Genomic DNA, 26,416 nt, shown 5'->3' with positions numbered 1-26,416 from the left:
ACCAATTAATACCCTTGATTGATCGATCGATGGATTCATCCTGCCTCTATCCTGGACCTCCATCCTTCCTCTAATCTGACAGACAATTACTCCCCCTGCCCCACCCTGGCCTCAAAGCCTTATTGATGGCACGTCTCCTCCAAGAGGCCTTCCCAGACTAAACCCCACTTTTCCTCATCTCCCATTCCCGTTTACGTCATCCTGACTCGCTCCTTTTACTCTTCCCCGTCCCAGCCCCAAAGCACTTACGTACATATCGGTAATTTTATTTATTTCTTTCTTCCCCCCTCCCAGCCCCAAAGCACTTATGCACATCTCTGTAATTTCTTTTATTTTTCTCTTCCCCCTCTCGGCCCCAAAGCACTTATGCACATCTCTGTAATTTTATTTATTTTTCTCTTCCCCCCTTCCAGCCCCAAAGCACTTGTGTACATTTCTGTATTTTTATTTATTTCTTTTCTCTTCCCCCCACTTCCCAGCCCCAAAGCACTTATGTACATCTCTGTAATTTTATTTATTTTTCTCTTCCCCCTTCCCAGCCCCAAAGCACTTGTGTACATTTCTGTATTTTTATTTATTTCTTTTCTCTTCCTCCCACTTCCCAGCCCCAAAGCACGTATGTACATATTTATAATTTTATTTATTTTCCCTCCCCCCCTCCCAGCCCCAAAGCACACTTGTACATCTCTGTAATTTTATTTATCTCTGCTCATCCCCATTCCCAGACCCAAAGCACTTATGTACATGTCCTGTAATTTGACTTATTTGTATTGATGTCCGTCTCCTCCCCTCTAGACTGTGAGCTCATCCTGAGCCGGGAATGTCACTGTTTATCGTGGTACTGTACTTTCCCAAGCGCTTAGTACAGGGCTGTGCACACAGTAAGGCTCAATAAATGTGAATGAATGGATGAATGATGGGTTTCTTTCTCGTTTCAGACAATGAGTACTTGTTCATGGACCTGGAACAGAAGCTCAGCAAATACTTCCTGAAGGATTGGAAGAAGGAGATCGGTCAAGTAAGTGGCCAAGCCGACGTGCTCGGGGAGACAGGAAGCACCGTGAAATAATAATAGTAATAGTAGCATTCATTCAATTGTTCATTCATTCAATCGTATTTATTGAGTGCTTACTGTGTGCAGGGCATTGTACTAAGCGCTTGGGAAGTGATGATGATGATGATGATTATTATTATTACTATTATTATTATTAACCCTGCCCTAGAGGTGCTTACAATCCAGAGGGGGAAACTGACATTAAAATAAATGTAAGATAGGGAAAATGGCAGGGTGTCTAGACTGTAAGCCTGTTGTGGGCAGGGAATGCGTCCGTTAATTGTTAACTTGTCTGTTAACTTGTACTTCCCCAGCGCTTAGTACAGTGCTCTGCACACAGTAAGCGCTCAATAAATGCGATTGAATGAATGAATGAATGATGATATTTATTAAGCTCTTACCCTGTGCCCAGCACTGTTCTAAGCACTTGGGAAGGTACAAGCAGCGTGGCTCAGTGAAAAGAGCCCGGGCTTTGGAGTCAGAGGTCATGGGTTCAAATTCCGGCTCTGCCAATTGTCAGCTGTGTGACTTTGGGCAAGTCACTTCACTTCTCTTCCTCCCTTCAAGGCCCTACTGAGAGCTCATCTCCTCCAGGAGGCCTTCCCAGACTGAGCCCCTTCCTTCCGCTCCCCCTCACCCCCCCTCCACCCCCCCCATCTTACCTTCTTCCCTTCCCCACAGCACCTGTATATATGTTTATATGTTTGTACATATGTATTACTCTATTTATTTATTTATTTATTTTACTTGTACCTATCTATTCTGTTTATTTTATTGTGTTAGTATGTTTGGTTTTGTTCTCTGTCTCCCCCTTCTAGACTGTGAGCCCACTGTTGGGTAGGGACTGTTTCTATATGTTGCCAACTTGTACTTTCCAAGCGCTTAGTACAGTGCTCTGCACACAGTAAGTGCTCAATAAATACGATGGATTGAATGATTCTCTGTGCCTCAGTTACCTCTTCTGTAAAATGGGGATTAAGACAGTGAGCCCCACGAGGGACAACCTGATTACCTTGCAACCTCCCCAGTGCTTAGAACAGTGCTTTGCACATAGCAAGCGCTTAATAAATGCCATTATTATTATTATTGCAAGGTTGTCAGGGCCTGTTCTTACGTGGGGCTCGTGGTCTTAATCCCCATTTTAGAGATGAGGTAACTGAGGCCCAGAGAAGTGCACTGACTCACCCAAGGTCACCCTGCAGACAAGTGGTGGAGCCGCGACTAGAACCCCGGCCCTTCTGGCTCCTAGGCCACACTGCTTCTCTGAAAGAGCCCACTCAATCAATCAATCGTATGTATTGAGCGCTTACTGTGTGCAGAGCACTGGACTAAGCGCTTGGGAAGTACAAGTTGGCAACATATTGAGACGGTCCCTACCCAAAAGTGGGCTCACACCCCGCCCAGTTCCCAGGGGCAACTCAGCCCGAACCCTCAGGCTTCCACAGGCCACTCAGCCCTTGACCAGGAGCCCAGCCGGGCACAGCACAGTCCCGGGAGCTCGTGAGATCCTAAAACTTTGAAGTTATTGAGCTCACCCACCTTCCACCCGGGCTCTGGCCCAAGGAAGTGCGACGGAGGTGGTCCGGAAGGCCGGAGGAGTCGATTTCCCCCGGGCCGCCCCTCGGAGCAAAGCAGGTGCCCTGTTCGCCAACTTTTTGGGAGGCCTGATTCCTGAGAAGAACATTGCTGAGAATCACTTCTTCGGTGCTAAGTGCTGTGCTAAGGGCTCGTGTGGGCGTGAGTAATCAAGTCAGATTCAGTCCCTGTCTCTAAATCATCATCATCATCAATCGTATTTATTGAGCGCTTACTATGTGCAGAGCACTGGGACGGAGAACAGCATGGTCTAGTGATTAGAGCAGTGGCCTCGGCGTTAGAAGGACCTGGGTTCTAATCCCAGCTCCGCCACTTGTCTGCTGTGTGACCTTGGGCCAGCCAATTCACTTTTCTGGGCCTCAGTTACCTCGCCTGTAAAAGGGGGGTTGAGACTGAGCCCCGTGTGGGACAGGGACTGTGTCCACCCCAATTTGCTTGTATCCACCCCACCACTTAGTACAGTGCCTGGCACACGGTAAACGCTTTAACAGATGCCACAATTATCCATTATCCATTCATTCAATCATACTTATTAAGCGCTTAATGTGTGCAGAGCACGGTATTAAGCACTTGGAAAAGTTCAATATGGTAATAAAGAGTGACAATCCCTTCCCACAGTGAGCTCACAGTCTAGAGGGCTGAGCTCACTAATTATTAGTACTATTATTCTGGTTGGTTGTTGTTTTATTTTAAAGAAAAAGGTGTATGTGTGTATTGGTGGCGGGGAGCCCCAGGTAGGAATGTACCTTAGGGATCATTGGCATGTGCCCACTGTTGGGCAGGGGCCGTCTCTATATGTTGCCAACTTGTACTTCTCAAGCGCTTAGTACAGTGCTCTGCACACAGTAAGCGCTCAATAAATACGATTGAATGAATGAATGTGCAAAGGCTGTTGGGAGCAGCTCTCCCTGCAGCGGCCTTGCCAGCCCCCCGAAACAACCACAGTCCCCATCCTGCCCGGCCCCGTCTGCCACCTCGCTGGCCTCTCCATCCCCAGCCTGTCCCCCTCTGGCCTCTCCACCTCCGGCCTGCCCGCCTCCCGCCTGTCCGGCCTTCCCGCCGTTGGTCTCCCTGCCTCCAGCCTCTACCTTTGGCCTCTCCGTCTTCGCCCTTTGCCTCAAGCAGTGCTAGGCTGCTCCAACAGAAACTCCTCAGCCTTGGCTTTAAAACACTCAGTCAACCTGCACCCTCCTCCCTCACCTCGCTACTCTCCTACTCCAACCCAGCTCGCACGCTTCACTCTAATGCCAACCTTGTCACTGTACCTCCATCTCATCCGTCTCACCCACGTCCTACGTCTGGCCTGGAACGCCCTCCCTCCTCATATCCGATAGACCATGACTCTCTCCCTCTTCAAAGGCTTTAGTAAAGGTGCACTTCCTCCAAGAGGCCTTCCCCAACTAAGCCCTCTTTTCCTCTTCTCCCACTCCCTTCGGCAGCACCCTGGCCTGCTAACTTTATTCATCCTCCCTCCCAGCCCCCCAGCACTTGCGTACATTATTGTTTATTCATATCAATATCTGTCTTCCCCACTGTTGGGTAGGGACTGTCTCTATATGTTGCCAACTTGTACTTCCCAAGCGCTTAGTACAGTGCTCTGCACATAGTAAGCGCTCAATAAATACGATTGATGATGATGTCTTCCCCTCTAGACTGTAAGCTTGTTGCGGGCAGGGAATGTGTCTGTTTGTTGTTATATTGTACTCTCCCAAGCACTTAGTACAGTATTCTGCACACAGTAAGCCCCCAGTAAATATGATTGACTGATTGCTATGTTAGAGGTGGGTATGGGGAGGGTCAGCCGGCCGGCCTTGTGGGGCACTCACCATGGGCTCTGTTCTTTTTCTCCCTGAATTCTTTCGGTCTCGCAGGAAGACAAGAAGCCCAGCCCTCCTTTCATTGCCTTCTTCCGAGTCCAGTACTACGTGGAAAATGGAAGGGTTATAACGTAAGCTTTCCGATTCCTAAATGGCCCTCGGGATGCCGACGGGCGGCAGACCACCCTCCCGTCAATCAACCTTTCGGCCAACCCGGGGAGTTTGTGGAACACTGACTGTGTGCAGAGCACTGGCTGGGCGCTGAGGCGATTCCAGGAGAGTTGGTAGGCCTGATCCATGTTTCGACTCCCATTCCCAGCTGCAGGGTCATTCCCTGAACTCGGATTTGCCCCATATAGAGCCTTCCATTTTGCTGGGATACAAAAGTGCCGACAATGCAGTGTGGGTCCTGCCCTCTCCCTATTTCCCGCCTCCCCCTATCTCCCGCATCCCTCCATCTTCATCTCTCCCCCCGTCTCCTGCCCTCCCCCAGTCTCCCACCTTTCCCCTCCCAACCACCGGACTCTCCTCCTCACCACTCCCACCATTCACCTCTCTCTGCCACTCTCCCCTTGCTCTCTCCTGCCATTTGCCCTCCCACCCCCCACCATTCACCTCTCTCTCCCCCTCGCTTCCTCCCCTCGTTTCCCCTCAGGAGCCACGTGAATCCCCAAGCGTTGAGTTGATGCAGACGTGATAAAGTGGCAATAGTGGAGGTGTGGGAAATCAGTTGGGGAGATGAAAGATTAAGCAGGAGAGACTTCCTGGAGAAGATGGGATTCCAGAAAGGCCTCGGAGATGAAGAGAGCAGTGCTCTGCCAGATGTGAAGAGGGAAGAGATTCCGGGCAGGAGGGAGGGAGCAAGAAGGTGGACGAGAAACCTGCTCAGAGATCATCCTTCCCTTCTCCCTGCCCATTGCGCCTCTGCTCCCGTCTGCACCCCTCCCCGCTGCTCACTCCCCCTTCCTCCTCTCCAGTGCTCCCATCCTTCCTCAGTGCTCATGTGGCTCTTCCCCATCCCGAGGGCCGCTTGGGTGTCGGCACGGATCCAGATCGGGCCTCGGGGAGGGCTGACGGCCCAGAAGCAGAAGGCTGGGGAGGAACCCACTCTAAAAGAAGACTCCACCTCCCCCAGCAGCCTCAAATCAGAGCAGGGACACCCTGAGCACTCCTCGTCCCCCTCCTCCTGCCATGCCCACCCCCGTCCCATCCCCCTAACGCCCCTAGAGCACTGTGTTTTTCTCACCCTGCTTTCTAGCGACAAGACATCCAGGCATCTGTATTACTGCCACCTCAAGGACCAAGTGCTGAGATCCCAGTGCCCCCACAAGGAGGAAATCTACTTCCTGCTGGCCGCCTACGGCCTGCAGGCCGACCTGGGCAACTACCGAGCGGCCGCCCACGTGGGCAAGTACTTCGAGCCTCACGCCTATTTCCCACAGTGGGTGCGTACCTCCTCGGACACAGGTGTCCTGCAGGTCTGGGGGAAGCGGGGTCTTTCCATCCCCCTCCAGGTGTGTCCCCCAGGGGAGGATGTTTGGGGTTTGGTCAGGAGCGAGGCCATTTTCCCGGGGCAGCTAGTACAGGACCACTAAACCAAGCGGGTTCGTCCGCCCTCCGGCCGGCCCCGAGACCGGCTGTGACGTCCCCTATGGTGTGACGTTAGCATCTCCTTCTTCAGCCCATGTGAGTGACCACTGGATTCGGGGTGAGGGTCGGGAGTCAGGGGGAGAACTGCAGGGCAGGAAGCATCCGGGCATACCGGGCAGCTCGTGGACAGCCCCCTGAAGGGCTGGCTCATTGGGTGGGGTAAGTGTTTCTCTAGGTCCCCAAAACTTGCCTGGCCGGCGCTGCCGTCCAGTGTCCTCCCTGGAGTTCCTGGCCTTTCCACACTTCCCTCTTACCCCACCGACCCCAGCCCACCCTTTCTGCTTTACCACGCCCCAAGGACGTTCCACTTCTGCTCTTCTCCCTGACCCTCCATTTGCTCCCCCTGGGTCCCTGGCACTTGGCCCTTAGATAATTATGATATTTGTTAAGCGCTTACTTAGGCCCTGTACTTAGCGCCGGGGTGGATACCAGCAAGTCGGGTTGGACGGGGTCCCTGTCCCACGTGGGGCTCACAGTCTCAATCCCCATTTAACAGATGAGGGAACTGAGGCCCAGAGAAGTGAATAGACAAACGGTGGAGCCGGGATTAGAACCAATGGCCTTCTGACTCACCCACAGCAGTGATTCAGCCAGATCCCAGGGCCCAGTGGTCAGGAGGCACAGCCAGGAGGGATGCCCGGGGCGAAGCGGGTGGCCGAAATTGGAGGGCCGAGGCCTCCCCCGGCTCCCTAAAAAGCCAATACTTGGAACGGCCCGTGGGTTTCCCGCACCACACTGCTCCTGTTCCCACCGAATTAGAAGCTCCTTGACAGGGACGTCCTCTTCTGGTCTCCCTCATGTCCTGTGGCCCGGTGATTGCGGCCACCCTGACTCCAGAACATCCCCAGGAGTAAGATGTTAGACCCCCCGAGGCCTGCTGTCGCCTCAGGGCCCCAACCCCAGGGCCTGGCCACCGACTTCCCGTTTAGGCACTGGGGTCGTGGAGAGTGGGGCGAAGGCGGCGGTGTCAGGACTCTCTCTCTCTTGGGCAGATCATTTCCAAGCGGGGCAGCCCGTATCTGCTGCAGCACGCCCCGGAGGCGCATCGCGACCAGCGAGGGCTGACCTCCAGGGAGGCCGAGCTCAGATTCATCCAGGAGGCCTGCCTGCTGGACGACGTGCCCGTGCACCTCTTCAAGCTGCGGAAGGTACGTGGCAGCCCCGATCCGCCTGGGCCCTATCCTGGCAGCCCCCCACAGCCTGGCCCCCAGTGAAGTTTCATTCATTCAGTCAGTCATTCAGTTGTACTTTCATTCATTCGTATTTATTGAGCACTTACTGTGTGCGGAGCACAGTACTAAGCGCTTGGCAAGTACAAGTCGGCAACATCTAGAGCCGGCCCCTCCCCAACAACGGGCTCACAGTCTAGAAGGGGGAGACAGACAACAAAACAAAGCATGTGGACAGGTGTCAGAACCATCAGAATAAATAGAATTATAGCTATATAATAATGATGGCATTTATTAAGCGCTCAGTATGTGCCACACACTGTTCTAAGCGCTGGGGAGGGTACAAGGTGATCAGGTTGTCCCACGGGGGGCTCACAGTCTTAATCCACATTTTACAGATGAGGTAACTGAAGGCCAGAGAAGTGAAGTGACTTGCCCAAATTCACACAGCTGACAAGTGGCCGAGCCGGGATTTGAATCCATGACCTCTGACTCCAAAGCCCATGCTCTTTCCACCGAGCCATGCTGCTTCTCAATGATAATGATGGCATTTGTTAAGCGCTCACTATGTACTAAACACTGTCCTAAGCTCTGGGGTAGATACAAGGTAATCAGGTTGTCCCACGTGGGGCTCACAGTCTTAATCGCCATTTTACAGATGAGGTAACTGAGGCACAGAGAAGTCAAGTGACTTGCCCCAAGTCACACAGGTGATCAGTGGCAGTGGTGGAATTAGAACCCACAACCTCTGACTCCCAAGCCTGGGCTCTTTCCACTATGCCAGCTACTTCTCTAATGCACATCTTTAACAAAATAAATAGAGTAGTAACTATGTACAGATAAAATAGCGTAATAAATCTGTACAAATCCCTCTGCCCCTCCCATCCCCTTACTGTCGGGGTTCCTCAAGGGTCAGTTCTTGGTCCCCTTCTGTTCTCTATCTACACTCACTCCCTTGGTGAAGTCATTCGCTCCCACAGCTTCAACTATTATCTCTACGCTGATGATACCCAACTCAACATCTCTGCCCCTGCTCTCTCTCCCTCCCTTAAGGCTCGTGTCTCCTCCTGCCTTGAAAACATCTCCATCTGGATGTCTGCCCGCCACCTAAAACTCAATATGTCCGAGACTGAACTCCTTATCTTCCCTCCCAAACCCTGCCCTCTCCCTGACTTTCCCATCACTGTTGACGGCACTGCCATCCTTCCCATCTCACAATCCCGCAACCTTGGTGTCATCCTCGACTCCGCTGTCTCGTTCACCCCTCACATCCGATCCGTCACCAAGACCTGCCGGTCTCACCTCCGCAACATCGCCAAGATCCGCCCTTTCCTCTCTATCCAAACCGCTACCCTTGTTCAATCTCTCATCCTATCCCGACTGGATTACTGCATCAGCCTCCTCTCTGATCTCCCATCCTTCTGTCTCTCCCCACTTCAATCTATACTTCACGCTGCTGCCCAGATCATCTTTGTGCAGAAACGCTCTGGGTCGGTCACTCCTCTCCTTAAAACTCTCCAGTGGCTACTGATCAACCTACGCATCAGACAGAAACTCCTCACCCTGGGCTTCAAGGCTGTCCATCACCTCGCCCCCTCCTACCTCCCCTCCCTTCTGTCCTTCTCCAGCCCAACCCGCACCCTCCGCTCCTCTGCCGCCGCCAACCTCCTCACCGGGCCTCGTTCTTGCCCGTCCCGCCGTCGGCCCCTGGCCTACATCCTCCCCCCGGCCCGGAATACCCTCCCTCTGCCCATCCGCCAAGCTAGCTCTCTTCCTCCCTTCAAAGCCCTACTGAGAGCTCACCTCCTCCAGGAGGCCTTCCCAGACGGAGCCCCCTCCTTCCTCTGCCCCTCCCCCCATCCCCTCCGCCCTACCTCCTTCCCCTCCCCACAGCACCTGTATTATGTTTGTACAGATTTATTACTCTATTTTACTTGTACATATTGACTATTCTATTTATTTTATTTTGTTAATATGTTTTGTTTTGTTGTCTGTCTCCCCATTCTAGATTGTGAGCTCGCTGCTGGGTAGGGACTGTCTCTATATGTTGCCATGTTGTACTTCCCAAGTGCTTAGTACAGTGCTCTGCATACAGTAAGTGCTCAATAAATACGATTGAATGAATGAAGGAAAAGTACTGTGGGGACGGGACGGAGGTATGGCCGGGGGGATGGGGAGGAGGAGAGGAAAAAGGGGGCTGGGCACTTACTATGTGCAGAGCACTGTATTAAATGCTTGGGGGAAGAAAATACAACAATAAACAGACACATTCCCTGACCATGAGGAGCTTATAGTCTAGAGGCCGGGTCTGCGTCACCAAAGGAAGCCATTTCAGGTTCTTAAAATCAGGGAGCCGAGGTCACAGGGACAGTCCGGGCCTTCGTCTCGGACCAGCCAGAGACCGTAAGCTCGTTGTGGACAGGGAATGTGTCTGTTTATTGTTCTATTGTACTCTCCCGAGTGCTTAGAAAAGTGCTCTGCACACAGTATCATCAATCGTATTTATTAAGCGCTTACTGTGTGCAGAGCAGTAAGCACTCAATAAATCCGTTTGAATGAATGAAGTGAGAAATGCTGCCGTGTGGCCTAGGGGAAAGAGCACAGGCCTGTCAGTCAGAGGACCTGGGTTCAAATCCCAACTCCACCACATGTCTGCTGTGTGACCTGGGCAAGTCACTTCACTTCTCTGTGCCTCGGCTACCTCAATCGATAAAGTAGGGATCAAATCCTCCTCCTCCTAATTTAATAACAGTAATAATGATGGTACTTGTTAAGTGCTTACTAAGTGCCAAACAGTGTTCTAGGTGCTGAGGGAGATACGAGGTGATCAGGTTGTCCCATGTGGAGCTCACAGTCTCAGTCCCCATTTTACAGAGGAGGCAACAGGCACAGAGAAAGAAGTCAAGTGGCTTGCCCAAGGTCACACAGCAGACCACTAGGCCATGCTGCTTCTCCATTTAGAATGTGAGCCCCATGTGGGGCATGTACTGTGTCCAACCTGATTAATTTGCATCTACCCCCGTGCTTAGAACAGTGAATGGCACAGAGTAAGCGCTTAACAGATCCCATTAAAAAAAGAAAGAAATGTCCGGACCAGGAAACAGAGGTGAAGTCAGAGAGGCGGCCGTTAAGGCTGGGACTTGAGCTTTCTTGCTGATGGAGGGCAGACCAGGTTCTCCGGGACCCGAGTGCAAATCCCACAGCTGCCTTGGCCGCACCCTGTCAGAGGGAGGCAGAGACCCGGCTGGGAGACCGTCAGGAGCGGCGGGGGAATCCGTTTGGCCATTTGGCCGGACCCTCCTCCACCATCCAGTCTCTTCTCGTAGCAGTCCGGAGGGCAATGTCAGGTTCTCCTACAGCTAGTGGGGGAAATTTCTGTAGCGCTTACTATGTGCCAGGCACTGTACTAACAGCTGGGATAGACACAAGATAATCAGGTTCGACATAGTCCCTTGTCCCACGTGGAACTCACAGTCTCCATCCCCGTTTCACGCGTGAGAGAACTGAGACCCAGAAAAGTGAAATGACTTGCCCAGGGTCACACAGCAGACACGTGGCAGAGCCAGGATTAGAGCAGGGTTCCGCGTGGGTGCTGAAATGCCCGAAGATCAGGGTAGGCCACGCGAATGAGAGAGAGGAGGAAAGAAAGGAAGGCACTGAAGCATCAGATTAATCATCTCACAATCCACTTCAAAGCTCTCCCCGACCTGACTCACTTGACCCACTATCCTTGTCTCCCAAGTGAGGCATCCAGCTGTACCTCCATCCCTTGGCTCATGCTGTCCCCTGAATTTCACAGTTTCTTGTTATTATCATTATTATTATTATTATTATTATTACTATGGTATGTATTAAGCGCTTACTATGTGCCGAACACTATTCTAAGCACTGGGGTAGATCCAAGGTTGTTAGCTGTCTCCCCCTTTTAGACTGTGAGCCCACTGTTGGGTAGGGACTGTCTCTATAGGTTGCCAGCTTGTACTTCCCAAGCGCTTAGTACAGTGCTCTGCACAGAGTAAGCGCTCAATAAATACGATTGATTGATTGATTAAGTTGTACCACATCGGGCTCACAGTGTCAATCCCCATTTTACAGATGAGGTAACTGAGACACAGAGAAGCAAAGTGGCTTGCCCAAGGTCACACAGCAGACAAGTAGCAGAGCCGGGATTAGAACCCACCCACCGAGCCACGCGGCTTCCCTAATATTAATGGCATTTGTTAAGTGGTTACTAGGTGCCAGACACTGTACTAAGCACAGGGGTGGATATGAGCGACTTGGGTTGGTCACAGTCCCTGTCCCACGTGGGGCTCACGGTCTCAATCCCCATTTTACGGATGAGGTGACTGAGGCCCAGGGAAGTGAAGTGACTTGCCCAAGGTCAAGCAGCAGACAAGTGGCGGAACCAGGATTAGAGTCCGTGTCCTTCTGACTCCCAGGACTATCCCCATCCACTACTCCGTGCTGCTGTTGTATGGTACTTTCCCTAGCGCTTAGTACAGTGCTTTGCACACAGTAAGCGCTTAATAAATACAATTGGATGAATGAATGAATGCCGGAGCTCCATCCTTTCTCACATCAGAAAGACCGCAGTGCTCCCTATGGTCATATCCCTCCTAAAACCCCACCTCCTCCAGGGAGCCTTCCCAGAATAATTTTCCCACCCCCTGAGCCTGGTCATGCCTTCAGCCAGCTCCAGCGCTTAGGAACCCTCACAATTCATGGATTTTTCTCTACTCTAGTTGTAAATAATTTTTATATTTATGCCCCCTGTTTGACTGTAAGCATCCTGTGAGCTGGGAAAATGTCACTTGGTTATTTTGTCCTTCCCCAGCGCTTAGTACAGTGCACCTCACCACACCCTGCCTAGACTGTAAGCTCCCCCCGCCCCAGACTGTAAGCTCGTTGCGGGCAGGGAGTGTGTCTGTTACATTGTACCCTCCCAAGTGTGTAGTACAGGGCTCTGCACACAGTAAGTGCTCAATAAGTAAGATTGATTGATCGATGTGGGCACTCAACAAATGCTGTTACTACTCCCAGCAGTAGGGGCTGGTAGAAAAACAGCGTGGCTCAGTAGAAAGAGCACAGGCTTTGGAGTCAGAGGTCATGGGTTCAAATCCCGGCTCCGCCAACTGTCAGCTGTATGACTTTGGGCAAGTCACTTCACTTCTCCGTGCCTCAGTTACCTCATCGGTAAAATGGGGATTAAGACTGTGAGCGCCCCGTGGGACAACCTGTTCACCTTGTAACCTCCCCAGCGCTTAGAACAGTGCTTTGCACATAGTAAGCGCTTAACAAATACCATCATCATTATTATTATTGCCACCACTATTGAATTCATTCGCCAGTGCAGAAGTGGGCCCTAGAATGCAGCAGAAGACTGCACTGTAGCAGGTGGTTGGAAAGGTGGCAGGAAGAGGGGGACAGGTGTTTGGAATGAGGCAAGTGACTCACCCAAGGTCACACAGCGGGTAAACTGCAGTGGTGTAGTTGGGATTAGACACCCTGTCAGGAGAGAGTTGCCCCTGATGCAGTGTTAGCCGGGAGAGAATGATGATAATGATGATGATGGCATTTATTAAGAGCTTGCTATGTGCAAAGCACTGTTCTAAGCGCTGGGGAGGTTACAAGGTGATTAGGTAGTCCCACGGGGGTTCACAGTCTTAATCGCCATTTTCCAGATGAGGTAACTGAGGCACAGAGCAGTTAAGTGACCTGCCCAGAGTCACACAGCTGACAATGGGCAGAGCCGGGATTTGAACCCGTGCCCTCCGACTCCAAAGCCCGTGCCCTTTCCACTGAGCCACGCTGCTTCTTCATATTGCAGAGTGCAGAATGGGTCTCGGCCGTAGCAAGGAGGAGAGAGGAGGGCAGAAACGGGCCCCGAAGGAAGGGCCCTCGGTGGAGGGAAATGCCACCAGTCAAGGCAGAACCTTAGATTGGGATGAAATGTCACTGGGGGTTTGGGACACTACTGCTAGAGGAGAACAGGGATGCAGAAGAGAAGAGAAAAGTTCAAGCCATTGAGGGTGATGTCAAGGAAACGTTGAGAAGGAACAACACAGGCCCGAAAGTCAGCGGATCTGGGTTCTAAACCCAATTCCGCCCCTTGTCTGCTGTGTGGCCTTGGGCAAGTCACCCCGCTTCTCTGTGCCTCGGTTTGCTCATCTTTAAAATGGGAAGGCAATACCTGTTCTCCCTCCTATGTAGACTGTGAGCCCTGAGCAGGTCCTAGTGATCTTGCATCTCCCCCAGAGCTTGGCGCATAGTAAGTGCCTAACAAATATCGTAATTATTATTAAAGTATAATGCTACTGATCAAACACACGTAGCTGCAGGCCTCCTGGTGAAGAGGTGTTGTGTTTCCTCAGCAACCCCAGGACTACCGACAGCAAAGGGATTGATAAGTGTGGTATTTATTGAGCAATTAACATGTGCAGAGCACTGTAATAAATTCTTGGGAGAGGACAATACAACAGAAGAAGCACCAGCGTGGCTTAGTGGAAAGAGCACAGCCTTGGGAGTCAGAGGATGTGGGTTCTAATTCCGGCTCCGCCACTTGCCTTTTGTGTGACCTTAGACAAGCCACTTCATTTCTCTCTGCCTCATTTACCTCATCTGGAAAAAGGGGATTAAGACCTTGAGCTCCACGTGGGACAACCTGATTTCCTTGTCTCTACCCCGGTGCTTAGAACAGTGTGTGGCACATAGTAAGAGTTTAACAAACACCATAATTATTATTACTGATTTGTGGACAGGTGTGAGTGGGCAGGACATCCTTATTCACGGCAAGGAGGGCTCGGGGCACAAGGCCCTGGGAAAGGGGCTCCTAACTGGCAATAGGGGCTCTTGGAAAGAAAGCCTATATATTTTGTTCACGGTATTTGTTAAGTGCTTACTATGTGTCAGGCACTAGCCCCCTCTAGACTGTAAGCTTGCTGTGGGCAAGCTTGTCTGTTTATATTGTTGTATTCCACTTTCCCAAGCACTTAGTCACCCCTCTCAGGGTGGCACCTGGAGCGTTTCCAGTCCTCTACCAGTCTCGGCTATGGGATTTATTTTATTTTGTTAGTATGTTTGGTTTTGTTCTCTGTCTCCCCCTTTTAGACTGTGAGCCCACTGTTGGGTAGGGACTGTCTCTATGTGTTGCCAATTTGTACTTCCCAAGGGCTTAGTACAGTGCTCTGCACATAGTAAGCGCTCAATAAATACGATTGATGATGATAATGATGATGGGAGGGAGAGTCAAGCAGGGGCCTACCCATTCCGTTCCTAGCTTGGGCAGTGGTTAGCGAGTGGCAGGCAATCCGCTACAAGTCAAAACTCACCCGTGCTGGGTGGCAGAGCCTCGAGTTTACCGTGCAGAAGGTGGCAACGGTAAAACACTTCTGGATTTTTTACCAAGAAAACTATGGATCCACTACCAGAACGATTGCAGATGGATGGAGGGTGGTGTCTGTAGTGTCGCTATGGGTTGGAAATGACTCGATGGCATGAGACGACAAGCACTTAGTACAGTGTACTGCACACAGTAAGTGCTCAGTAAATACTATAGAATGGACGAATGAATACTAGGAGTGGACAGGACCAGAGCAGTCTGCCTGTGGGAGGGCTGGGACTGTAAGCTTCTTCTGGACAATTGATGCCAATTTGTACTTCCCAAGCGCTTAGTACAGTGCTCTGCACATAGTAAGCGCTCAATAAATACGATTGATTGATTGATTGATTGATTGACAGGTAATGTGTCTGTTTACTGTTGTGTTGTACTCTCCCAGGTGCTTAGTAAAGTGCTTTACACAAAGTAAGAGCTCATTAAATACAATAGAATGAATGAATGGAGACAGGTGCCCTCAGGACTGTAATCAGTTAATCCATAGACAAAATCCCTGCCCTCAAGGGGCTTGCGATCCAGTAGCAGAAGGAGGGGAGATTGACCTTAAAATAAATTACAGGTAGGGGAAGCCACTGAGTTTAAAAGAATGTTATCCCCGTGGCCACCCAGGGCGATTCCCGAAGCGGGAGGGAACCGGGAGCAGCCTGGGACCCCAAGATAATAATACTAATAATTGTGGTATTTGTTGAGCGCTTACTACGTGCCAAGCACTGTACTAGGCGCTGGGGTGGATACAAGCAAATCAGGCTGGACACAGTCCCCGTCCCTCTTGAGGCCAAGATCCCAAGTGGTTCTGCAGCCAACACACCATCCCAGGTTGCTTGGGTACAGAGGGCAGGCCGGGATCGGTGGACATTGCTGGTTGGGGGCAGTGGGCATCCCATGCTGGGATTGGTGGGTGTCACAGGCTGAGGTCAGTAGGCATCACAGGCTGGCGGGCATCACGTGCTAGGGTCGGCGGGCATCAGAGGCGGGGGACAATGGGCATCGCAGGTTAGGGTCGATGGGCATCGCAGGGTGGGGTCACTAGGCATCATATGCTGGGGTCTGTGGGCATCACATGCTGGGGTCGATGGGCAACACATGCTAGGGTTGGCCAGTGTCAGAAACGGAGGACAACAGGTTTAGCAGGCTGGGCTAAGTAGCCATCACACGCTTGGGTCAGTGGGCATCAGGAGCTGGGGACACTGGGCAGAGCAGGCTGTGGTCTGCAGGCATCATTCATTCAATCGTATTTATTGAGCGCGTACTGTGTGCAGAGCACTGTACTAAGCGCTTGGGAAGTACAAGTTGGCAACCTATAGAGACGGTCCCTACCCAACAGCGGGCTCACAGTCTAGACAAACGCTGGGGTCGAGGGGCATCGCAGGCCGGGGACGGTGGGCATCGCAGCCTGGGCACACGCAACTTTTAACCCGCCTAACCCTTGGGTTGCTTTAGGACAAGAAAGAAGAGCGACCCACCGTCGCCCTGGGCTTGACGTTAAACGGAATCCACATTTATGAGGTAAAAGCAGAGCGGGGGAAGCTCTCCCCTGTTGCCCACCATTGTTCACTTTTCCTCTTCTCTGAGTCCCGCCACGGAAAGCCCACTCCCCTCCCCAGGACGAAGGGACGTTCTTACCCTTGCCCCTGCCCGACGCCACCCGCCCAGCCTCAGGGCTCCCGGCTGGTGGTCTCACCCAGGTCTCTGGCCCCGCTGAGATCTCCCCTGTTTGCTGCGTTGCAGGAAGTGGGGCGTGTTCGGCAACTGGTCTGCGACTTCCCCTGGTCCCGCGTGGGGAAACTGGCTTTCCTGGTGAGTTCTGGGACTGGGGGCTGAGGGCTAGGACGGTAGTCGGGGGACCGGCCGAGTCCACGGACTCTCTGTGAGCGTCCACCGGCCCACCTAGCCGTCAGTCAGAGGTTTCTGTGGCACCCTCGCTGTACCCCGCCAATGGGAGAGGACAAGGGCGTCGGAAGATACAATCCCTAACAATAATAATACTGGTATTTGTTAAGCGCTTACCATATGCCAGCCACTCTACTAAGCGCTGGAGTGGGTACAAGCAAATGTAGTTGGACACAGTCTGTGTCTCATATGGGGCTCACAGCCTCAACCCCCATTTTAAAGGTGAAGTAACAGAGGCACAGAGAAGTGAAGCGACTTGCCCAGGGTCACACAGCAGGCAGGTGGCAGAACCAGGATTAGAATCGACGGCCTTCTGTTTCCCAGGTTTGTGCTCTATCCGTTATGCCGTGCTCCTGTACACTAGGAGCCTATGAGCTAGTGGGAGAGTCGGATGTTAAATGATAGTAATAATGGTATTTGTTAAGTGCTTACTACATGCCGAACACTGTTCTAAGCGCCGGGGTAGATACAAGGTAATCAGGTTGTCCCACGTGGGGCTCACAGTCTTAATCCCCATTTTACAGATGAGGGAACTGACGCACGGACAAGTGGCTTGCCTAAGGTCACACAGCAGACAGGTTAGGATTAGAACCCACATCCTCTGAGAAGCAGCGTGGCTCAGTGGAAAGAGCACGGGCTTTGGAGTCAGAGGTCATGGGTTCAAATCCCTGCTCTGCTTTGAGCAAGTCACTTAACTTCTCTGTACCTCAGTTCCCTCATCTGTAAAATGGGGATCAAGACTGTGAGCCCCCAGTGGGACAACCTGATCACCTTGTAACCTCCCCAGCGCTCAGAACAGTGCTTTGCACATAGTAAGCGCTTAATAAATGCCATCATTATTATCCTCGGACTCCTAAGCCCATGCTCTTTGCACTAAGCCATGCTGCTTCTCATTAAAGTGAATGACTGTCGCGGTAAGCAAGGGAAACTAAAGCTAGACAGGAGTGTGGTGGGGATGGGGTGAGCCCCCAGACTCAAGGGCATTTACTGTATTGGACTCTCCCCAGGTGCCTAGTACAGTGCTCTGCCTCACAGTGAAGTGCAGGGTCCCCACCCATCAGTGGTCCCCAAGCCCCAAAGTCGACGGGCCGTTTTCACGGAGGTGTTCAGTAAGTTCCTGTTTCTGCCTCCTCGAGGTTAGAAAAAGTCAGACTTGAACAGGCTTCCCTAAGCTCCCGAGCTAGAGCAAGAGTCATGCGCTCACACACAACCACACTCGTGTGCACACGTGCAGTCAATCAATCAATCAATCAATCGTATTTATTGAGCGCTTACTGTGTGCAGAGCACTGTACTAAGCTCTTGGGAAGTCCAAGTTGGCAACATATAGAGACAGTCCCTACCCAACAGTGGGCTCACAGTCTAGAAGGGGGAGACAGAGAACAGAACCAAACATATTAACAAAATAAAAAGAATAGATATGTACAAGTAAAATAAATAGAGTAATAAATAGGTACAAACATATATACATATATACAGGTGCTGTGGGGAAGGGAAGGAGGAAAGACGGGGGGATGGAGAGGGGGACGAGGGGAAGAGGAAGGAGGGGGCTCAGTCTGGGAAGGCCTCCTACAGTCTGGGAAGGCAGTTGATCATATTTATTGAGCGCTTACTGTGTGCAGACTGTGTCCCCTTTTAGACTGTGAGCCCACTGTTGGGTAGGGACTGTCCCTATGTGTTGCCAATTTGCACTTCCCAAGCGCTTAGTACAGTGCTCTGCACATAGTAAGCGCTCAATAAATACGATTGATGATGAGGATGATGCAGAGCACTGTACTAAGAGGTAGAGAGAGAACACTATAACCATAAACAGACACAGTCCCTGCCCACGATGAGCTTATAGTTTAGAGGGGACGTGTGCATGTTCATTCAATCGTATTTATTGAGCGCTTTCTCTGTGCAGAGCACTGTACTAAGCGTGTATGTACACCCTGTCTCTGGTCTGTCTGCCTCTCTTCCCCCTCCCTCATTCCCACAAGCGTCTGCACAGCCTGTCCTTGTAGGAGAGATGAGACCGTGAGCCCCACGTGGGACAAGGACTGCCTCCAATCCGATTTGCTTGCATCCACCCCATATGGGCCTGGCCCATAGTAAGCGCTTAACAAGTACCGCAGTTATTATTATTTATCATGCGGTCCAGCGCTTGGCCTTTTGTGGCCGTACTGTTAAATGTAAATAACTCTGCATGCTGGTCTGGGATCCCGTGTCTCCGCTGCCTTCCGGGGCCGGGGTCTTCCCTGCGACCAGATTCGGCGTCCCTCAGCAGAGACAATTTACTCATCAGCTTTCCGGTCGGGCTCCGCAGACCTTCCCGTTTGGGTCTTCCCAAGGTCCTGACAGTCCCTCGGTCCCCACTCCTTGCCGGACGGCCGGTAGCCTAATGCCCCCACAGCTGTCCTAATAATTATGGTATTTGCTAAGCGCTGTACTAAGCACTGGGGTAGATGCAAGCAAATCATGTTGGACCCAGTTTCTGTCCTGCGTGGGACTAACAATCTTAAACCCCATGTTGCAGATGAGGTAACTGAGGCCCCCACAGCTGTCCTAATCATTATGGTATCTGTTAAGCGCTGTACTAAGCGCTGGGGTGGATCCAGGCAAATCGGGATGGACCCAGTCTCTGTCCCGCATGGGACTGATGATCTTAAACCCCATTTTGCAGATGAGGTAACTGAGGCCCCCACAGCTGTCCTAATCATTATGGTATCTGTTAAGCGCTGTACTAAGCACTGGGGTGGATCCAGGCAAATCGGGTTGGACCCAGTCTCTGTCCCGCATGGGACTAACAATCTTAAACCCCATTTTGCAGATGAGGTAACTGAGGCCCCCACAGCTGTCGTAATAATGATGGTATCTGTTAAGCGCTGTACTAAGCGCTGGGGTGGATCCAAGCAAATCGGGTTGGACCCCGTCTCTGTCCCGCATGGGACTAACAATCTTTAACCCCATTTTGCAGATGAGGTAACTAAGGCCCCCGCAGCTGTCCTAATAATTATGGTATCTGTTAAGCACTGTACTAAGCACTGGGGTGGATCCAAGCAAATCATGTTGGACCCAGTCTCTGTCCCGCATGGGACTAACAATCTTAAACCCCATTTTGCAGATGAGGTAACTGAGGCCCCCACAGCTGTCCTAATCATTATGGTATCTGTTAAGCGCTGTACTAAGCGCTGGGGTGGATCCAAGCAAATCGGGTCGGACCCAGTCTCTGTCCCGCATGGGACTAACAATCTTAAACCCCATTGTGCAGATGAGGTAACTGAGGCCCCCGCAGCTGTCCTAATAATTATGGTATCTGTTAAGCGCTGTACTAAGCACTGGGGTGGATCCCCAGTGCTTTTAGACTGTGAGCCCACTGTTGGGTAGGGACTGTCTCTATATGTTGCCAACCTGTACTTCCCAAGCACTTAGTACAGTGCTCTGCACACAGTAAGCGCTCAATAAAAACGATTGATGATGATGATCCAAGCAAATCGGGTTGGACCCAGTCTCTGTCCCACATGGGACTAACAATCTTAAACCCCATTTTGCAGATGAGGTAACTGAGGCCCCCACAGCTGTCCTAATAATTATGGTATCTGTTAAGCGCTGTACTAAGCACTGGGGTGGATCCCCATTGCTTTTAGACTGTGAGCCCACTGTTGGGTAGGGACTGTCTCTATATGTTGCCAACTTGTACTTCCCAAGCGCTTAGTACAGTGCTCTGCACACAGTAAGCGCTCAATAAAAACGATTGATGATGATGATCCAAGCAAATCGGGTTGGACCCAGTCTCTGTCCCGCATGGGACTGACAATCTTAAACCCCGTTTTGCAGAGGAGGTAACTGAGGCCCAAGGAGTGAAGTGACTTGTCCCAGGCCCCGCAGCAGACAGAGCCGGGGTTAGAAGCCATGACCTTCTGGCTCCCAGCCGGGGCTCTAGCCACCGCGCCACGCTGCTTCCCGTCCTCCCCGGGGACAGGCCGGCTCCGTTTTCGGGTGTCTTCCCCGACGCCGTCCGGTCCGAATGGGGCCGACACGTGTTCCCCGTCGCGGTGTCGGCCCCGGGCACGGGTTTCGGGGCCGACCACCGATCAATCGAGGTCCCGGCCTTCCGGCAGGGGAAGAAATTGGAGATCAGTCCCGACGGGCTGCCCTCTGCCCGCAAGCTGGTCTTCTACACGGGCTGCCCCGTCCGCTCCCGCCACCTGCTCCGGCTGCTCAGTAGCAGCCACCAGCTCTTCCTCCACCTCCAGCCCCTGCTGAGGAAACTGCGTCAGATCGAGGAGGCCGAAGGTAAGAGCTCAGGGGCGGGATCGACGGGACGAGACGGGACGGAGGGGGAGGCGGGACGGTCAGGGGGGGCCCCACACCGGATCCCAGCTCCGACATTTCTCCGCCGGGTGACCCGGGGTAAGTCACCTTCTCTGGGCCTCAGTTCCCTCATCTGTAAAACGGGGATTAGGACTGTGATTAATCGCCGTTGTGATTAAGACGGACTCTGTCCCCAACCTGATTCCTTTCTATTTATTTTATTTTGTTAGTGTGTTTGATTTTGTTCTCTGTCTCTCCCTTTTAGACTGTGAGCCCGTTGTTGGGCAGGGACCGTCTCTATATGTTGTCAACTGTACTTCCCAAGTGCTTAGTACAGTGCTCTGCACACAGTAAGCGCTCAATAAATACGATTGATTGATTTCTATTTACCCCAGCACTCTGTACAGTGCCTGTACAGGAGGCCTTCCCACACTGAGCCCCATCCTTCCTCTCCCCCTCGTCCCCCTCTCCATCCCTCACATCTTACCTCCTTCCCTTTCCCACAGCACCTGTGTATTTGTATATATGTTTGTACATATTTATTACTCTATTTATCTATTTTACTTGTACATATCTATTCTATTTATTTTATTTTGTTAGTATGTTTGGTTTTGTTCTCTGTCTCCCTCTTTTAGACTGTGAGCCCACTGTTGGGTAGGGACTGTATATGTTGCCAATTGGAACTTCCCAAGCGCTTAGTACAGTGCTCTGCACATAGTAAGCGCTCAATAAATATGATTGATGATGATGATGATGATTAAGACGGACTCTGTCCCCAACCTGATTCCTTTCTATTTATTTTGTTTTGTTAGTGTGTTTGATTTTGTTCTCTGTCTCTCCCTTTTAGACTGTGAGCCCGTTGTTGGGCAGGGACCATCTCTATATGTTGTCAACTGTACTTCCCAAGTGCTTAGTACAGTGCTCTGCACACAGTAAGCACTCAATAAATACGATTGATTGATTTCTATTTACCCCAGCACTCTGTACAGTGCCTGTACAGGAGGCCTTCCCACACTGAGCCCCATCCTTCCTCTCCCCCTCGTCCCCCATCTCCATCCCCCACATCTTACCTCCTTCCCTTTCCCACAGCACCTGTATATTTGTATATATGTTTGTACATATTTATTACTCTATTTATCTATTGTACTTGTACATATCTATTCTATTTATTTTATTTTGTTAGTATGTTTGGTTTTGTTCTCTGTCTCCCCCTTTTAGACTGTGAGCCCACTGTTGGGTAGGGACTGTATATGTTGCCAATTTGTACTTCCCAAGCGCTTAGTACAATGCTCTGCACATAGTAAGCGCTCAATAAATATGATTGATGATGATGATGATGATTAAGACGGACTCTGTCCCCAACCTGATTACTTTCTATTTATTGTATTTTGTTAGTCTGTTTCATGTTGTTCTCTGTCTCTGCCTTTTAGACTGTGAGCCCGTTGTTGGGCAGGGACCGTCTCTATATGTTGTCAACTGTACTTCCCAAGCGCTTAGTACAGTGCTCTGCACACAGTAAGTGCTCAATAAATACAATTGATTGATTTCTATTTACCCCAGCACTCTGTACAGTGCCTGGCACACAGTGAACAGTTAAGTCTTCTAGACGGTGAGCCCGTTGTTGGGTAGGAATTGTCTCTATCTGTTGCTGAATTGTACTTTCCAAGCGCTTAGTACAGTGCTCTGCACACAGTAAGCACTCAATAAATATGTTTGAATGAATGAACATAACAAATTACATTACAAATCATTAAATAAGGAAATGGCGGTCCAGACATTCAGGCCTTTCATAGAGACCAAGCAGAGGAGGGAAATGGGCAGGTCTTTAGGTTGGCCTGTACTTTTCTTCTTTCTCTCTCCCTCTCTCCCTCTTAGAGCTGGGGCTTTGTCAATCCACAGTATTTATAGAGCGCTTACACTGTGCAAAGCATTGTTCTAAGTGCTTGGAAGAGAACTCAATCAATCAATCAATCAATCGATCGTAATTATTGAGCACTTACTGTGTGCAGAGCACTGTACTAAGCGTTAGGGAAGTACAAGTTGGCAACATATAGAGACAGTCCCTACCCAACAGTGGGCTCACAGTCTAGAAGCGGGAGAACTCTTTATGCTCACAAGCATAAAGAGCGTAAAGAGAACTTTAAGCTCAAGGAGGCTGCAATCTAGCGGGGGAGACAGACCATAAAATCAGTTTTCAGATATCAGTGGAAGTAGGCTGAGGGGAAGGGGATGGGATGAGAATCTAGCTGCTCAAGGGCTGTGGACTTAAGTCCCTAATGACCCAGAAGGTGGGAAATAGAATGGGAAGATGAACGATTCCTCAGGGAAAGCTTCCTGGAGGAGGTGGGATTTTAGGTGTCATGTGTGGTTGAAGGTGGGGAGAGCAGTGGTCTGCCAGTTTTGTAGGTGGAGAAAATTCCACGCAGGTGGGAAGGTGTGGAGCAAGGGGTTTGCAGCAAAATAGGTGAGAGTGAGGCACAGTGTGTTGCTCTGTGAGGAGCAAAGCGTGTGCGTTGGGGTATATGGGGTGGGGAGCCAGGCTAAGTCGAAGGGAGAGAGCTGACTGAGCTCCTTAAAACCCCAGGGTCATGAGTTTCTGCTGGAAAACAACAGGGACAGGCAACCATTGGTGGGTTTTGAAGAGTAGGGACTGTCCCTATATGTTGCCAACTTGTACTTCCCAAGCACTCAGTACAGTGCTCCGCACACAGTAAGCACTCCATAAATACGATTGAGTGAATGAATGAATGAATGTCATCCTCATCATCAGTGGTAATAATAACAGTAATAATAATGGCATTTATCTTAATAAGATAATTGTTCTAAGTTCACTTACTAAGTGCAAAGAACTTTTCTGAGCGCTGGGGAGGTTACAAGGCAATCAGGTTGTCCCACAGGGGGCTCACAGTCTTAATCCCCATTTTACCGATGAGGTCACTGAGGCCCAGAGAAGTGAGGTGACTTGCCCAAAGTCACACAGCTGACAATTGGCAGAGCCGTGATTGGAACCCATGACCTCTGACTCCAAAGCCCTGGCTCTTTCCACTGAGCCATGCTGCTTCTCTATGCTGGTAGAAAAGCAGCATGACCTAGTGGATAGAGTGCAGGCCTGGGAGTCTGAAAGACCTGGGTTCTAATTCCAGCTCTGCCACTTGTCTGCTGGGTGACCTCAGGCAAGTCACTTCACTTCTCCGGGACTCTGTTCCCTCATCTGTAAAATGGGGAGTTAAGACTACGAGCCCCCAGTGGGACAGGGATTGTGTCCCAACCAGATTATGTTGTATCTACCCAGTGCCTAATACAGTGTCTGGCAACAGAAAAAAATGATATTTATTGAGCAGTTACTCTGTGCAGAGCACTATACGAAGCACTTGAGGGAGAACAAGGCTTCTCCATCCCCACCGCCAGCTCTGTCTCATCCCCCGTCTTACCGTAGAAACAGCAGCGTGAGGTGAAAAGAGCACGGGCTTGGAAGTCAGGAGGACCTGGGTTCTAATCCCAGCTCTGCCACTTCTCTATCGTGTGACCTTGCACAAATCACTTTGCTTTTCTGGACCTCAGTCACCTCGTCTGAAAGTGGGGAATAAGAATGTGAGCTCTATATGGGACCGTGTCCAAACCAATCAACTTGTATCTACCCCGACACTTAATAGTAATAAAAATAATAATGACATTTATTAAGTGCTTACTATGTGCAAAGCACTGTTCTAAGCACTGGGGAAGTTACAAGGTGGTCAGGTTGTCCCACAGGGGGCTCACAGTCCTAATCTCCATTTTACAGATGAGGTAACTGAGGCACAGAGAAGTTGAGTGACTTGCCTAAAGTCACACAGCTGACAATGGGTGGAGATGGGATTTGAACCTCCAAAGCCCGTGCTCTTTCTGCTGAGCCACGCTGCTTCTCGAATAATGATGGCATTTGTTAAGTGCTTACTGTGTGCAAAGCACTGTTCTAAGCGCTGGGGAGGATACAAGGTGATCAGGTTGTCCCACGTGGGACTCACAGTCTTAATCCCCATTTTCCAGATGAGGTAACTGAGGAACAGAGAAGTGAAATGACTTGTCCAAGGTCACGCAGCTGACAGTTGGCGGAGCTGGGATTTGAACCCATGACCTCTGACTCCCAAGCCTGTGCTTCTTCCATTAAGCCAGGCATATAGTGCTTAACAAATACCTAAAGAACCCGGGGGTCTGTGTAAGAATGGGGGAGAAGACATGAGGCAGAAGAGGAGCCATCAGAGGGAGAGGTAAGGGTTGAAAATAGCAAAAGAAATGGGGGAGAAGAAGAGCATGTGATTAAGAAGGGAGAGGGTTCGGGTTAGCGCAGGAAGAGGAGATGGGTTCATCATCATCATCACCAATCGTATTTATTGAGCGCTTACTGTGTGCAGAGCACTGTACTAAGCACTTGGGAAGTACAAGTTGGCAACATATAGAGACAGTCCCTACCCAACAGTGGGCTCACAGTCTAAAAGGGGGAGACAGGTTGAGAGAGAGGGGAGAGGCTAATCGAGGGACATGGTTGCGCAGCAAGAGGACGAGGAAACAGAGCGTTGACGGGGCGGTGCAGAGATGTGGAGACTTGACCAAGTTCATGCCTCATGTTTTCTATTCTGCCAAAAATGTTTTGGAGACAATGGGTGGGGGGCTTCAGGAGAGAGTAACAGGTTTGAAAAGGTTGGCAGTCGTGTCCTTGAGGATCAGCGAGGGAGTTTCTGAAGAGAATTCAGCCCTGAGGTCCAGCTCAGGGCAGGGGGTGAGTGTGTGGTGGGTAAGGTCAGCCCCGGGGCTGGGTGTCGGCCAGCAGTGTCCCTTCCTCAGAGCTGAGGAAGCTGATGCTGGGAAGGAGGAGAGGATGTGGGGGGAGACCAGCAGCATTCCCTCCGGGCACTGGCCTCTCTTCATAATGTGCTCCAAGTAGCAAAGGACTCTGGATCCTCCATTCGGTTCCGGGAGAGGAGGGGTGAGCAGCGTGGCTGGTCCGTGGTCCCTGTCTTGATCTCGGCCCACCTCCTCACCGCCTCGGCGTGCTTCCTCCGCTCTCGTCCTGGCGCCTCGGGCGGAAATCCCGTCCTCAGGCTCACCTTGTCCAGCTCAAACTTCCTCACCTGCTGCAACTCTGCCCTCTCTTCTGCTCAAGGTCATGACTTCTCCGCTCTCCCTTTCTAATTGCCACATCCTTTGTCGCTGCCGCAACCGGCTACCAGTTACTTTAACTCCGTCGTGAAGGCCCCAACGTCCTGACTTCCTCCTCCCGGTGACCTCGACAGCGACTCTCTGGACCAAATGGGCTCTGTTGGTGTGAGCTCCCCAGAGCCTCTCCATCATCTCCCCTCCCCACCCGCCCCGTCCCTTCTCTCTCATCCCTCTCAGTCAACCCTCGTCATGCTTGTGACGTCTTCCCCCGGCACTGGTGCTGCTGATCCTCTCCCTTCTCACCATCTAACTCTGCTGTCCGTGGGCATATAACACAACTCACAACAACTGTGGTGCATCCCCTACGGTAGAGTTCAGGGAGAGAGTCACCACCAGTAAGCCAGGTCATCTCTGGAGAC

At 51.2% G+C, this 26,416-nt stretch overlaps 1 protein-coding gene across 1 annotated transcript in view; it reads left to right on the top strand.

Annotated features, from left to right (window-relative positions):
• FRMD1 (FERM domain containing 1) overlaps window positions 1–26,416 on the top strand; it is a 59,687-nt gene that overhangs the window by 23,620 nt on the left and 9,651 nt on the right. The window contains exons 3-9 of the mRNA XM_038772547.1: window positions 939–1,018; window positions 4,522–4,598; window positions 5,726–5,912; window positions 7,110–7,265; window positions 16,120–16,185; window positions 16,408–16,476; window positions 20,669–20,843. Of these exons, the coding sequence (XP_038628475.1) occupies window positions 939–1,018; window positions 4,522–4,598; window positions 5,726–5,912; window positions 7,110–7,265; window positions 16,120–16,185; window positions 16,408–16,476; window positions 20,669–20,843 (810 nt within the window). The remainder of the gene's footprint in view (window positions 1–938; window positions 1,019–4,521; window positions 4,599–5,725; window positions 5,913–7,109; window positions 7,266–16,119; window positions 16,186–16,407; window positions 16,477–20,668; window positions 20,844–26,416) is intronic.

The sequence above is a fragment of the Tachyglossus aculeatus genome, chromosome 2 (genome assembly GCF_015852505.1).
Source record: "Tachyglossus aculeatus isolate mTacAcu1 chromosome 2, mTacAcu1.pri, whole genome shotgun sequence".
NCBI lineage: Eukaryota > Metazoa > Chordata > Mammalia > Monotremata > Tachyglossidae > Tachyglossus > Tachyglossus aculeatus.
The sequence above is the reverse complement of the archived record's forward strand: the minus strand, read 5'-3'. Positions and strand labels throughout refer to the sequence as shown.